Below are 15,488 nucleotides of genomic sequence, written 5' to 3'. Positions count from 1 at the left end.
CATGCACACCATGCTTCAAGATAAGGTCCTAGTCCCCAGTGAAGCAGAACTGGGTGCTGTTCAGAAGGAAGAGAAGCAAGGGTAACGCTTCCCAAACAACCTGCACCACCATGCTGGCTGCACACATACACACAGAATCAATAAGCAGTTTTTCATACACAACAAGCTGTGGTAAACCTCTAGCATGGCACCACTGCTAAGAGGGTAGAAGAAAAGAACTAAAGAAGCAGCCCAAAACAGAAACTTCCCTTTCTTCAATATTCTCCCTGGCATCTGCAAGCTGCTGCAAGAAAAGTGACAGGAATCTTAGTGAAAGCTCTGTCACACCTTGTCCCTGTGCAACAGCTCAAATTTACCCATTTAACCAGGCATCATCTGTTCACACTTCAGTCACTGGCAGCATAAAGCTGGGCACAGTGCTTGGGTTTGGGCTCTGAAACTCATATCCCATCTCAGCTAGCACCAGCTCAGAAAGCATGGAACAGAGAACACAGTGCAGTTTCTCCTTATCCCTTGTACTACAAGGAAAAACTAGCAGGAGTTTAGGGTCAGAAGCACAAAGAATACATTTGTTGTGTGTTTAAGCTGTGTTGCTGAATATGCTTTGCTCTGCTTTTCATGTGTCTATTCTGGGTCATTTACCTTGTGTTAAAAATAAAATGAAAAAAAAAAATAGGCACACTTAAAGTCTACTTAACAAAATCTCAGCAAATTAACACTGATCTTTTCCAGACAATTCTTCAAATGAATGTTCTGCAAATGCCTCCTCACAGCATGCAAAGATTAGATATGCTGGAACTCACTCTGCAAAGGATGCTGTCCAACAAGAGGAATTTAAGCACTCATACCAGTTCAATTAGCTGCTTTTTGATTTTAATATAAAAAAAAATATTTTCTGCAAGGAAAGATTCAGCTTTCATCACCAGAAACCTCATGCAGACTTTGCAGACTAAACCAATTCACAGATAAGCATGTAGACATATGTTGGCTTACAGATTGTGCAGAACGAAAGAACAGGCTGTGCTGACATCTGGTGGCTTTCTCTGCAGGCAAAGACACTTCATGGCAAGAGGTCTTAGCTTTTCACTGCTTTTTACATTCCTGATATAACTTCTTGCTTCCTTTCCAGATAGATACAAAGCATTATGGTAAAAACATTTTTGTTTCCACTGACCAGTGGACAGTGCTATCCTATGCAAGTCCTGTAAATCAACAAAGGATCCTTTGGTGTGCACTACTAGGGTAGTATAGATCTCTATTTCAAAGCATATTTCTTCATGAATACAAAAACTAAAAATGTACATTCACTGCCACTGGAAACGCTGCTATTGTGTATCAGATGAGGTACAAACCTAACCATTAAAGCAGCACTGCAGATAGCAGAGGTGGCAGCAAGAAGGAAAGGGAAGTGGCTGGGAAAATATGCAAAAGTGTTTCTCTAACTCAATAGGAAAGTAAGTAGTAAGGAAAAGTCAATGCCCTGATAACATGAAAAGTAGCACAGTTGTCTGCTGGGCATCCTTGCTTGAGTCATTAATCATCTGTAAATCTGTGCCAACTAATGCTACAAAAAGAAAGCGGTGGAAGGAGGACTAGGTACCAGCCAGGAAGACAGAGCTCAGTCCAAACTGCTTAGTAAGCAAAAGTGTGCACTTGCCTCAAGCATTCATAATGCCTCCAGCCAGCTGCCATTACTCTGAGGCCAGGATGTCATCAGTCATATGAGACCAAGATGCCATCAGTCATATGAGACCAAGCATGAGTATTGCATGTTCTGGCTTTTCATTCTTGATCTCTGGATACTGAGGATTTCTGTGGCTATTATTTTCCAAGGACAGAACCCACAGGTGTCCTGTCATGGCTGTGGTAACTCTTGGACTGTTACTTGCTAATTTTTAAGTAAATTAACTGTCAAGGGATGTGCTGAATACTCCCAGAGTCTGAAAGAGAAACACAACAGCTTACAGCATATCTCTGGATCACCTTTAAGACAGAATGGTTACATCAGATAAAGCAGTTCCTCAACAGTGGTGCATATCAGACCTTTGAGGACTTCTTTTTGCCATTGATAACTGTCAGCATTGAACTCTGCTATCTACGTCAAGCAGTTTTCTTAGCTCTTTCTTCAAGAGGCAACACAACTACCTCTGGACAGAAAAATACACAAAATCTGTTGCAGGCAGAAAGTAGTCATAGTAGTAGGGGACTCTACACTGAAAGGGACAGAAGCACTTGTCTGCTGGCCAGACCCCGTCTGAAGGGAGGTGTGTTGCCTACCGGGGGCACAGATCAGGGATGTGGCAGAGAGGCTGCCTGCTCTAGTAAGTCCCACGGACTATTACCCACTCCTGGTGTTACATGTGGGTGCTAGGGATATAGATAGTAGTAGCCTGGGGAACATAAAGAAGGACTACAGAGCCCTGGGGGAGGTGGTTAGGGGCTCTGGAGCTCAGGTGGTCTTTTCATCAATTCTCCAGGATACAGGGGAGGATCTAAAAAAAGCTAGGAGGATTAGCCAGGTTAATAAATGGTTAAAAGGGTGGTGTCATAGTCAGGGGTTTGACTTGAACACAGGACCCAAGTTCGTAGGCCAGGTCTAGTTGGGGCTGGTGGAGCTGGTCTGATAAAAGAAGGGAAAGAGTAGTTTTGGTAGGATGCTTGCCAGACTGGTCAAGGAGGCTTTAAACTAGATGTGTTGGGGAAGGGGGCATCATTCCATCCCAACACACCCAGTCAGTTGCCAGCACCTATAATAAATGCTCGGAGCAATGTAGAGATATCCCAGCCACTCCAGCCAATGAGCTGGCTTCAGTTGGAGCTCGGCTCAGATGCCTCTATACAAATGCCTGTAGCATGGGGAACAAACAAGAGGAATTAGAGATGTGTGCACGTCTACGGGGGTATGATATAATAGGCATCACAGAAACATGGTGGGATGGCTCCTGTGACTGGAGTGTTGGAATGGAAGGTTACAGGCTCTTTAGAAAAGACAGGCCCGGCAGGCGGGGAGGGGGAGTTGCCCTTTATGTTAGAGATAGGCTGGAGAGTATGGAACTCTATCTGGGGTCAGGTGAGCAGTCCACAGAGAGTTTGTGGGTCAGGGTTAAAGGGAATATAGCTATGGGAGACATTACTGTGGGGATCTGTTACAGACCGCCTGATCAAGGAGAACCTGCGGATGAAGCACTCCATAGACAGATACGAAAAGCCTCACGCTCACAGGCCCTTGTTCTCATGGGTGACTTCAACCACCCTGACATCTGTTGGAAGGATGGTACGGCCCGGCACAAGCAATCCAGGAGGTTCCTCAGTTGTGTAGAAGACAACTTCCTTCTGCGAGTAATAGAGGAGCCGACAAGGAGAGGTGCCATGCTTGACCTTGTGCTCACCAACAGGGAAGGGCTCGTTGGAAATGTGTCTCTCCAGGGCAGCCTTGGATGCAGCAATCATGAGATGGTCGAATTTGAGATCCTCAGGACAGTGAGAAGAGCGTGCAGCAAGCTCACTGCCCTGGATTTCAAAAGAGCAGACTTTGGCCTCTTCAGGAACCTGCTTAGTAAGGTTCCATGGGATACAGCCCTAGAGGGCAGAGGGGCCCAAGACTGTTGGTTGATATTCAAGGATCACCTGCTGCAAGCTCAGGAGTGTTGCATCCCAACCAGAAGGAAGTGCAGCAAGAGGGCCAGGAGACCTGCTTGGATGGATAAGGAGCTGCTGAGGAAAATTCAAATGAAAAAAGAGGCTTATAATAAGTGGAAGCAAGGACAGGTGGCCTGGAAAGACTACAGGGATGTTGTCCAGGAAGCAAGGGACCAGGTTAGGAAAGCTAAGGCCCAGTTAGAATTAAACTTAGCTAGAGGCATTAAAGATAACAGGAAGGGATTCTACAGGTATATAGCAAATAAAAAACAGACTAGGGAGAATGTAGGCCCCCTCAGGAAGCTCTCGGGAGAACTGGCTACACAGGATTTGGAGAAGGCTGAGGTTCTGAATGACTTCTTTGCCTCGGTCTTCACTGGCAAAGGCTCTGACCAAACCACCCAAGTCTTGGAAGGCAGATGCAGGGACTGTGAGAATGAAGACCTTGTGGCCACTGTAGGAGAGGAACTGATTCGAGGCCATCTTAAAAATCTGAACGTGCACAAGTCCATGGGTCCTGATGAGATCCATCCGAGGGTCCTGAAGGAGCTGGCAAATGAAGTTGAGAAGACGCTGGCCATCATATTTGAGAAATCATGGCAGTCAGGTGAAGTTCCCAATGACTGGAAAAAGGGAAATATAACCCCCATTTTCAAGAAGGGGAAAATGGATGACCCGAGGAATTACAGACCAGTCAGTCTCACCTCTGTGCCTGCAAAATCTTGGAGCAGATTCTCCTGGAAGGCATGCTAAGGCACATGAAAAAAAACAAGGTGCTTGGTGACAGCCAGCATGGCTTCACTAAGGGGAAATCCTGCCTGACCAATTTGGTGGCCTTCTATGATGGGGCTACAGAACTGACGGACAGAGGTAGAGCAGTTGATGTCATCTACCTGGACTTGTGTAAAGCGTTTGACACTGCCCACACGACATCCTTGTATCTAAATTGGAGAGACATCAATTTGATGGATGGACCACTCGGTGGATAAAGAACTGGCTGGATAGCCATATGCAAAGAGTTGTGGTCAATGGCTCAATGTCCAGCTGGAGACCAGTAACGAATGGTGTCCCTCAGGGATCAGTGTTGGGACCGGTCTTGTTCAACATCTTTGTCACTGACATGGACAGTGGGATTGAGTGCGCTCTCAGCAAGTTTGCTGATGACACCGAGCTGTGTGGTTCAGTTGATACCCTGGAGGGAAGGAATGCCATCCAGAGGGACCTTGACACACTTGTGAGGTGGGCTGATGCCAACCTCATAAAGTTTAACCATGCCAAGTGCAAGGTCCTACACCTGGGTCAGAGCAATCCCAGGCACAGCTACAGGTTGGGCAGAGAAGAGATGCAGAGCAGCCCTGCAGAGAAGGACTTGGGAGTGTTGGTCAATGAGAAAATGAACATGAGCCGGCAGTGTGCACTTGCAGCCCAGAAAGCCAACCCTATCCTGGGCTGCATCAAAAGGAGCGTGACCAGCAGGTCGAAGGAGGTGATCTTGCCCCTCTGCTCTGCTCTGGTGAGACCTCACTTGGAGTATTGTGTGCTGTTCTGGTGTCCTCAATATAAGAAGGACATGGAACTGTTGGAACAAGTCCAGAGGAGGGCCACGAGGATGATCAGGGGACTGGAGCACCTCCCATATGAAGACAGGCTGAGGAAGTTGGGGCTGTTCAGCCTGGAGAAGAGAAGGCTGCCTGGAGACCTCATAGCAGCCTTCCAGTATCTGAAGGGGGCCTATAGGGATGCTGGAGAGGGACTCTTCATTAGAGACTGCAGTGATAGGACAAGGGGTAACGGGTTAAAACTTAAACAGGGGAAGTTTAGATTGGATATAAGAAGGAAATTCTTCCCTGTTAGGGTGGTGAGGCACTGGAATGGGTTGCCCAGGGAGGTTGTGAATGCTCCATCCCTGGCAGTGTTCAAGACCAGGTTGGACGAGGCCTTGGGTGATACGGTTTAGCATAAGGTGTCCCTGCCCACGGCATGGGGGGTTGGAACTAGATGATCTTAAGGTCCTTTCCAACCCTACTTATTCTATGATTCTATAAGGTGACAAAACCAGAAAAAAAAACCAAGATGCCTATTCCAACAGTTTATGAGTTCAATGCCAAAAATTATTAAAATGCGCTGTTTCCATACCTTTAGTGCTGTAAAAAGCAGCACTACTTCATTATTTCTGTGCCAAGAGTGTTCTTCTTTTTTGTGTTTATTCAGTTACACTGTTACCTCTTCTTCCTCTTCATGATAATTCCTAATTTCCTGTCTTCTCCTTTAGTAGCTATTCTTTCATACCTCCAAAACTCCAGTCTCTCTGAAGTGATTTTTCTCCAAGAAACACCCAAGCCCCACATTCCACTACCCCTACCCCCTTCCCACCCCCTAGCTTCCAGTTTGACTGCCTTTCCCTGCTATAGTGTTATAACCCAGGAGAAGTTGTTATCATATTAAATCTTAACCATTCTATGATTCTATGTTGTTCATAACCTCTGCCGGGATACCAACTCTGCAGGTGGTTTCCTTCAGTAGAAAGAGGATTTTGTAACAACATGGGCAAAGACATCTGTCTTTAGTAATTTATTAGCCAGTGTTCACAGATTTCATTCAGTGCTCAACAATCCTGGAATAAAACCTATTTTGACACAAGGTTATACCATATCCCACCAAAAAATGTTGGAACAGCATCTATTTTAACAAATTCTTAGTTATTATCTATGGTTTTGCAGGGTTTATTTCAAAGAAGCATTATTAAAAGCCAAATTTAATTTAAAAAAAAAAAAAAACCAAAAAAACAAAACCCGAAACCAGTAAAAAAACACTTCAGGAAGAAAACAGTTTATAAGTATGGCCATTGAGATCACTACAAAAGGCTCTACTGTGCAGCTGCAGAAAGGAGCCAACAAAGTGCCACTGCCAGGGTGAACTGAGCTCACAAAGCAGTAGTTTAACTCTTCCCTTGGAAAGATAAGCTAATCTGGAGTCCAGACACATAATTCTTGAATATTTGCATTAAAACATTTGCCATTTTGTTGATGCTGTAGAATTACTCTTTCACTGTGCCACACTCGAGGTGGCACTGAACCTTTGTAGCTGTACTAGCCCAGAAAGGATAATTTTTAAAATTGGGTGACTCTTTCAAACACAAATGCCTTAGAGAAAGGGGACTGAAAAAACAATCCAAATCTGCCTGAAAGGGCTGGAGACCAAATTCAAATCCCCAGAACAGGAGGAAAAGAATGACAGTGCTTGCTCAGTCTTAGAGCCCAAGTGTGCTCACAGACGTCATCTAGATGCCTTGATAGGACAGTCTGAGTCGTCGATCTCTCCAGTATGCCATCTACTTCTTACAAAGTTACCTTCATCATTGTAAATTCAGCAGAATAAGGCTGGTATACTCTGGAGCACAATGCATTAGCTTAAACTGAGCTAATGCATCTGAGAAGATGAGTACAAACTTGTATTAGCCTGATCAATCTGTAAATATGACAGACTCTGTAAGAAGTTAACTGAGACACAGGCCCATGTATGGGGGGGCAGGTGCCAGCGACAGAAAGGAAGCCTGGACAGAAAGAGGAGGCAAGTGGTAAGTTCTCCTCACAAATCCATCAGCGCATGCATAACAGCATCTAAATCCCAAGAGAACAGTGATACATGACTCCTCTCACAAGACAGAGATATAATCGTCCGTTTAGTTGCAGATGACAAAGTGGTAAACTACTTTCACAAGAGAATAAAACTTTATTTGAAGCTGTTGTTGGTGAGTAACACCAGTTACCAAAACCAGCCTAAACCAGCAAGTTTTCAGGAAGGATGAAGAAAATGAGGTGGGAACAATACACAGAGGTTTCTTTAGCCCTACGTCTGAAGTAAAGAGAACTTTTACGTAGATACTTTGGAAATCACATACCTGCTTTTGCTATCACATGTCAATTAAAAAAAAAAAAAATTAAAGCTCTAGGAAACTGTAAGCTTACTTCTATGGAAAGTCTCTTGTGGAAATGGTGGTGTCAGCTGACACCCAGAGCTGAGCGTAGATGTGGACATCTAAAGCAATTGCACATGAGGTTTTGTTTGATTCAGCAGAGCCTATGCTCAAAAAGCCTGCTAAGGCAGAGAGCCAGCACCACTTCTACTTCACTGAAGAGAGCCTTAACGGCACAGTGTCCCATCTTGGTACCTTCTAAATGCCAGTTTCATAAGCAGTATCTATCTAAAGGTACTTTACTGGATGCATGTTTGGTTTCTTTCTTATTCTTGATTTGGTTGATGTAGTAGGGAAGCCTGGAATTTCCAAGAACAGAGCAACAGAGTATTTGTCTCATGGAAAGCAGAAAAGAATCAATTCCAGTCTTCAAGACATGTGGCTCCCAGACTGTGCCTCTACTCACAACAGTGCAATCATTCAAGTTCTATTCTTAAAACTGAAACCATGAGATTTCACTCCCTTTGGAAGAATGCCCAATTCCTGCTTATGTACACTGATGGCTTGGCACAGCTCAGGTTGATACGTCTTACATGAAGGTGTCTCCATGAAGTAAAGTTAGAAACAGGCGAGCTGGTCCTTGAACACAAAAGCCTTCCAACAGTCGTTTTCCCCTTTCAGCATGCTAAAGAGGACTGAGAGAAAGTATCAAAGAAAGCATTCACCAGTGAAGAGCATGGAACACTTGCCAGTCTGCACTATTTAAACAAAAGAGACCAAACATAAAATGTGAGGAGTAAAGCTCTGACTTGAAATAGGGAGAGTCTTGTCTCAAGCTCTCTAAAATACCCAGTGATTTGGCTGCAAAATGTTTCAATTTTCATTAGAAGTCAGTACTGTGATGAAACCTTACTGTGTACTATATACTCTCCATATGTAGCTAACATCTGATGTAGGATCACACAAAAAACATGTCACAGGTCAGAAATTGCACTGCCTGCATCCTGAGGCAAACAAAGGAAAAAGAAATGTGAGAAAGAAAAAAAGTCCCCCAGTTTTACTTCTCTCAGCATATTGACAGAAATTAATTTCTATAGGAAGGGAATTGCACTGTTTGCAAAGCAATCCTCTAGGATTTATTGATCTTTAAGAAAAATCTCATTAAGCAGAATAAGGAAAATTTACAACAGGTATGGGAAAACAAAACAATCTCTTGGGATCTTCACCAGGCCGAAACAGGATTAGCTTTGTAGTTTCTGTAATCTTCCTCACAGAAGAATGCTAATTCAGTCTCATTTGCTAGAACAAATAAAAAATAAATATTTAGCACAGCAGTAAATGAATCATCCAGCAACCAGAACCTTAGAAAACAACTAAAAAAATTGAATTTTCAGTCAAAGACAATTATAAATCACCACACACTTCACCCCCCTTATTTTTGCAAAAAAGATTCTAGTATTAAAGATGTCATTTAATGATGCTGCAAACCAAATAAAAAAGAAACAAACAAAGAAAAAAACCACACAATAAACCCAAGAACCTGAATATATAGAAGTAAACATGTACACAAACCTCCTCAAGATTTGTTTAACACAGCCTTCACAGAATTGTTTGTATAAGCATTCAACAAATTAAGTGACTGCATTTCTAACACCTTCAAATGCTAGAAAAATAATGAAGCGTGATTTTACCTTTCTTTTGTGCATTTTTCTGTTAGGAAAGGGAGAAGGAAACTATTTTTTCTATTAAATTAGCCTGTAGGTATAATAATTTAATACTTAGAGGATCAGTAGAATATTTTACAGATCACTTTACATTCTCCCTCATGACACATCAAAATATGTGTCTGAAGAAGTTAATTTTTTGCCCTGATGATGATTAATTCATGAGGCTTCAACAATATGCAAAGTGAAAGACACAAATTGGCTTCTCCAGCAATACCTTCAAATACCTCTAATTATTCACAGGGGATATGGTAGAGGTAAAGGACCCACAAAGGTTCAGAGCAGTCACAATTCTTTCAACCCAGTAGGTCAAGGACTTCCTCTTCTAAAACAATAAGTCAGCAACATTACTAATTCAGAACAGAGACAAATCTGATGGAAAGCCTTCACAATTATTAAACATGGAATTCTTTAAGGTGCTGAGCCAATAAGTTCCACATTTGTTTTTTAAATTAAACCTGAAGTTAATGAAGTCTGCCTGTCTTGTAAAAAAAGGAAAAAAAGAGCAGAAGGGGTTCAGAATCTCAACTAGAAAACAGACAAGACTGTTTGCAATGAATACTGAACACTTGATTAACATACACCCTGCTTTAAAAAAAAAAAAAAAAAAAAAAAAATCAGGCAAGCATTAACTTTGCTGGCTAGATAATAACTGTAATAATAATCACTACCACAGAGGCTTTCCCGAGGATACTTATCTAATGTCCTCATAATTTATAACTCTCTAGCCCAACCCTGTAAAGTGCCAAGGGCAATCAACTACAGCTTAGAAAAAAGTGTTCTCTGTGTCTCAGAATTTCCCAGGTTTTCTAACAGCAATTTTCTGCTTTAGTCTAGGAAATCTTGTCCAGACTAGATATTGGAAAAATGTAATATGTCAAGAGGAGATTTCAAATTTTCTTACTGATTTAAATGAAACTGTACAAAATGCAGACTAGAGTAGTATCTGCTATCAGTCCTCATTTCCTTGGTTCCACTATTTTCCACTTCTTGTTGAAGAAAAGTAAAATCTTCAAGATTTTACTATAAAGAACCCAATCCTAACTTATCTAATTCTTTTGTCAAGATACACTGGAAAAATACCAAATTCAAAATGGCAAAATGGCACACTGCATTTTACAGAATGAGAGGTTTTCTTTTGTATTACAAATACCCAGTATATACTAATGACTAACTGCTGCTAGTTATTCTGAAAACAGCTTTACATTGTTTTCTGCCCTGAATAAGCCACCACTTTCTTTGTAGAGAGACACCGAACAAGCTGGTCTACTCTGATTTCCTTTCACTGTAAAATTTACTCTGATGTTTTGACATGTTTTTGAAGATCACATCCAACTCTTTCACTGTTGTAGCTACAAACCTAGCTTCAAAGATGGATATATAGACATATATTTATCACTACCTTTTTAAAAGAAGGCAGCTGTAGACAATGTAATTTCTAATTCAACATTTAGTACTGTCATCAGTACTGAACTGCATTACCTCTTATGCCTTCGGTAGATAAAAATCATGTTTAAATGAATCTTCTGCTAACTAAATTACAAATCTGTAAGACTTGAATGCCAGTAATAGTCCTTCCTGAGGAACCTTTTTATTCTCCCCTCCAGATAAAAAGACCTAGTTTAGTACAGCCAGAGAATAACTATCATTCATATCATAGGAACACCCAAAGACTTTAGGAAAGGTGTATTTAGGCCAGTTGCAGTGCTGCCCAGAATAAAACATTAGAGAGACATCCCAAGTCACTTAAAATCAGAAAGTAAATGGGAGAAAACAAAAGAGCCAAGAAACCTGAGAAAGAAATCCCATTCACTAGCTGGGGAGCAATCAGAGGGCATTGGGAGTAGGACGGAGCTCTCTCTGTGAAACCCCTGCACTTAGAGCACAGGCACTTATGTGTTCCAGCTAGGCAAATCAGATTCAAATGAGTGAATGTCCATATCAGGGTGGAATGGAACTACATCCCTTAAGTACCCTGCTGCCACAAAGTCATTCAGCTACATTTATTAGAAGCCCAAAGGACATCCAGGGACCATCAATTTTATCATGACAGACATGTCTTTACATTATTACCAAAAGACATGCCCTATATGTAGTCCCCTGTCAAAATGTGAGAAATCAGGTCAAGCTTTAAGTCTTTGCTATGTTCAGCACATTCTGTAAACGATACTGCTTGAGTTTTCCTGAGCAATCTGGCTATCAGGCACTGTATGCTTCACATTAAACAAATCTAATCTTATTTCATTATTCCATGCTGGTTCCATTACTTACATTTCTAACCAAAACATCAGCTTAAATGTTACTGATAAGACTAAGCAGACATGGTACTAATAACCTATCTGTCAATCATTTAAAATTACTCTCAGCAGAATTATAAGCGTACCCTCTAAAAATCACAATTTGCATTCTGAACATTTGGAGTGCAGATACCTGCTGCCCTCAGTCCAATGATCTGAATGCACATTATCCCCCCTTCTTCCCTGAATAATTATCAAGTAGTGTAAAGAGCATCAGGAATAGCATTTACTTTTCAGCAGGCTATCCAAACATAATCAGCCAGTTATCAGTTTAATGACAACCACAATGAACAGCACCTTCAGTCAATACAAATGCACACCTACCTATTCCAGCTGCTTTCAGCGTACTGTCTTCTTTCAAAATCAGTTTGTCATCATCTTCCAAACTCACTACAAGTTCACCAGTCTACAAATCAGAGAACCAGAATACAAAGATAAGAATTCGCTGACTGTCTCTTCCCAGTCTTGTTTGACAGTGCAGAGATCTGCCTGCACTAAAGCATGTAAAAGGGGAAGAACACAGCTAATAATCATACCTTAGACTTGTGTGCTTGGTGAATAATCTTCATTGTATCTGAAAGAAAATACATTTTCCTAAAATAAGGCTTAATAGGCAGGAAATACTGAAAGTTGTACTTGGGGAAAAAGAGACAAAAGGATAAGGTTTGAAATCTTTTATTACTAACAATTTTGTGTATTAAACCTAAAAGAAAACATCTTAATTTCCCAGTGCTGCAGCCACAGTCAAACCAGTCAATCCAACATTACACTACCACGTCCTATTGGGCTTCTTTCTGCTGGGTGAATTACAACTAACTAATGACCATCCCAATTGCCAGTCAAAACACACCAATTTAAATGCCAGTTAGGGTGTTTTAACCTAACAGGTTTTACACATGCAACTGGGGCAGGACAAACCACATTTATGCACTGTCAACTACTACAGTTAATTTGATAAGCAGCAAGCGATTAACCTAGCCACTTCAGACCTTTCCTTGAAATTTTCCTCCTCATGAAGAAAGCACCCATGGTAGAAATTTTGTTAAGCAAGTCTATTTTCCATGACCATGTACAGCCTCTCCTCTTCTTAATGCTATACCCTCTTTAATAATATTTACCTCTGATATGTTTGTGCAGTGTGGCACTTTAAGAAATTATGCTAAAAAAAAAAAAAAGAAATATTGCTTTCTTCTGGCAGTGTGGGCAGGGCTTTGTTAACAGAAGGGAAAAACAGGGGAAAATAATGTGGTCACTAAAGCAACCAGCTGAGTGCAAAAATCCAGAGGAAATGGAAGTCAGAAGATGCCCATGTAGTGCTAAACAAAAAAACCCAAGCAAACAAGAGCAACTCCAGACAGATTCCAAAGCAAACGTTTGAACAAGTTCAGAGTAACACTCAACCCCTTCCGAGCAATGAAGCAAAAACCTGTTCTGCTTGCCTGTGCATTTGCTGTTCTAGTTCGTTAGCTCTGTTTCTAGTTTCTGTTCATTAAGTGAACACTATGTGTTGAAATACTCTGGTAAGAAAAGGATTTAAGAAAGTTAAATATAGGCTTAAACAAATTTCAAACTATCGAGAGCTAGTGTTCAGATGTTCAGAACAACAGAGATCACATTCCCAATTCAGAAGTTTGCTTCCATACCACTCCAGCCCATTTTTAGTATTCTATTTAAAACATTAAACAAGGTAAAGATGACTCTGTATTCCCACTGCAGAGGTCACTGAGAAGGCAGGCTTAGCACAGAATTGTAGAATAATTAGGGTTGGAAAGGACCTTAAGATCATCAAGTTCCAATGCACCTGCCATGGGCAGGGACACCTCACACTACACCATGTCACCCAAGGCTTTGTCCAACCTGGCATAATAATTGCAGTATTAGAAGCAAGACATACATTAAATAGCAGTTATCAGGATCCATGTTGCATAGAAGCACTGCAAAAATACCAAGCAATCACAGAAACAAAATACTGCAATCATGAAATCTTTCTACCACAGCAAATACAATCCAGCCTTTGCCCGTTAGTTTTAAGCGTCTTCACTTACTTTGTCACATTCCCTTTAATCTTTGCCCAGTCATTCTCTGAACTATTTTCTCAATTTTACTTGTTCACAAATGCAGCAGTTTACCATGTCTTCATCTGAGCTACTAAATGGCTTTTGTAACTGTTACAGAGATGAAGCTGCAGTCTCTTCTCATCCTATCTAAAGCCATGTCCTCCAAACAGCCTTTGCTATTTCATCCCCATTTAGTTCCATTCAGTCATATTCCCAAATTTTTATCATTCCTTTTCTCATAATAGATCTTCCATGACAACTGATTAAGAAATAGCTTTCTAAATCTGATTCTGTGAACTATCTATCATATTGATCCACATTCACAGAAGGAAAAAAAAAAAAAAATGAGAAGCAGCCTGTAAGACAAGTTGACACCCAGGCTGCCACCATCAGTGAAAAGATGGCAATGACAGGGTACGAAGATGAGAAGATTGACTAAGAAGAGTTTGACCAAAGACAAGAACGACATGTGTAAAGAAATTAAGAGAAATGTAAGTCATAAGCTTTGAGATGTGAGTTAGAGCACCAAATGAAGAGGAAAAATGCAATGGTATTACACATGATGCTGAGATAACAAAATGGTGCTGAATTCTGGAGAGAAGGAAGCTTAAACAGATAAAGTGAGACATAGCCAGGTCCAACTGAGATTTCTGCCACTGCCAAAGTGGAAAGAAAAATCTGACTCTCACTAGCACAATTCATGCAGAAGTCTCACTGCCCCTTCATCACCAAAACACAAGATGGACAGTAGACAACAAAAGAGATGGCAAAGACATGAACCTGGATGATGCACAGACTGAAGGAAAGGTGAGGAATTTGGCTATGATTTTTCCCATGTGTAAATCTCCACTCAGCTAGCACTGTCACAGTAAAAGTAGGCCTGCACTAACTGGTGTAACAGGTTTTAAAGTTCTGCAGTGTTTTTCACACACATTAGTCCTACACCTGCAATCAGGTGGTAAGCCACAACATATGGCTTGGGAAAAACTAAACAGATGCTCTAAGTGATGAAAGAACTGATACAACTGATAGCTGCAGTTCTAGATAAGACGCCCTCATTTAGCCAAAGCCACAGATACTAGAGGGAGGAAGGGCACCTCCAAGTTCAAACTTACAGTTACCTAGATTTATATTTTAAGAACTTAATATATTAAAAATAATAGTAACGTTCAAATCCTTGCCACTGATATATTATGGATCTTCTAACTCTTTATCTGCCTTCATTTTGCACTGTTTCATCATCAGCAAGAACACAGAATGAAATGCTTGGCTTTTCTTGATTTTGCTTTTTTTTTTTTTAAAGGCAAATAGAGTCTATTACCATTCACATGTATTAAGTAGGTTCCTCATTCAATTCTTTGAATCACTGTAGAGGAATCAGTTTGTCAACTCCAAGAACATGGAAGATGAAGGATCACTTGCAGCAAAACTCCAAGGGAATTTTTAGAATTGCCAAGTTTAGGAAAATATAAGTTACTGACATCCAAATTAACAAACTCCCAGAAAGGCAGTAATTTAATCTATTTTGAAAGTATATTCTGTCCCAAACAGATGAATTGCTTATGTTCATGCCAGTCTTCACAGACAGCAAATATACACACAGCTTTACATTAGAGGATAATGACAGCCTAAATTTCACACCAAGCTATTTCATTCCATCAGCTTGTACTTGTATTTGTATTTAAAAAGCTTTCATATCTACCCTGAGCACAGTTCCCCTGCTTCTCCTAAATTGTGTAAACTATTTAAGTATACAAGTCCTAAGCATTTTCTATTTACTGTCTTCAGTTCTTGCTTCACTATCCTTTCTGACTTCACAATTAGTAGAGACTGAAATATGTAAGCACATGAAGAA

The 15,488-nt window shown here is 41.0% G+C and overlaps 1 protein-coding gene across 5 annotated transcripts in view; it reads right to left on the bottom strand.

Annotated features, from left to right (window-relative positions):
- The window catches only part of CUNH2orf76 (chromosome unknown C2orf76 homolog), a 31,565-nt gene that overhangs the window by 12,049 nt on the left and 4,028 nt on the right, over positions 1-15,488 (bottom strand). For 4 of the 5 annotated variants that reach the window (XM_057430249.1, XM_057430251.1, XM_057430248.1 and 1 more), the window contains exons 4-6: positions 12,113-12,150; positions 11,901-11,982; positions 8,669-8,854 (exon numbers count right to left, since the gene is read on the bottom strand). The exons of the other annotated variant lie outside the window; for it this stretch is intronic. In XM_057430249.1, the coding sequence (XP_057286232.1) occupies positions 8,778-8,854; positions 11,901-11,982; positions 12,113-12,150 (197 nt within the window). In that variant the 3' untranslated portion in view covers positions 8,669-8,777. Of the gene's footprint in view, positions 1-8,668; positions 8,855-11,900; positions 11,983-12,112; positions 12,151-15,488 lie in introns of those variants that run through there. 5 annotated transcript variants of the gene reach the window in all.

Source organism: Pezoporus wallicus, unplaced genomic scaffold (genome assembly GCF_028554395.1).
Source record: "Pezoporus wallicus isolate ANWC-B61680 ecotype Strahan unplaced genomic scaffold, APGP_CSIRO_Pwel_v1 contig_5261, whole genome shotgun sequence".
NCBI classification, from domain to species: Eukaryota; Metazoa; Chordata; class Aves; order Psittaciformes; family Psittacidae; genus Pezoporus; species Pezoporus wallicus.
The sequence above is the reverse complement of the archived record's forward strand: the minus strand, read 5'-3'. Positions and strand labels throughout refer to the sequence as shown.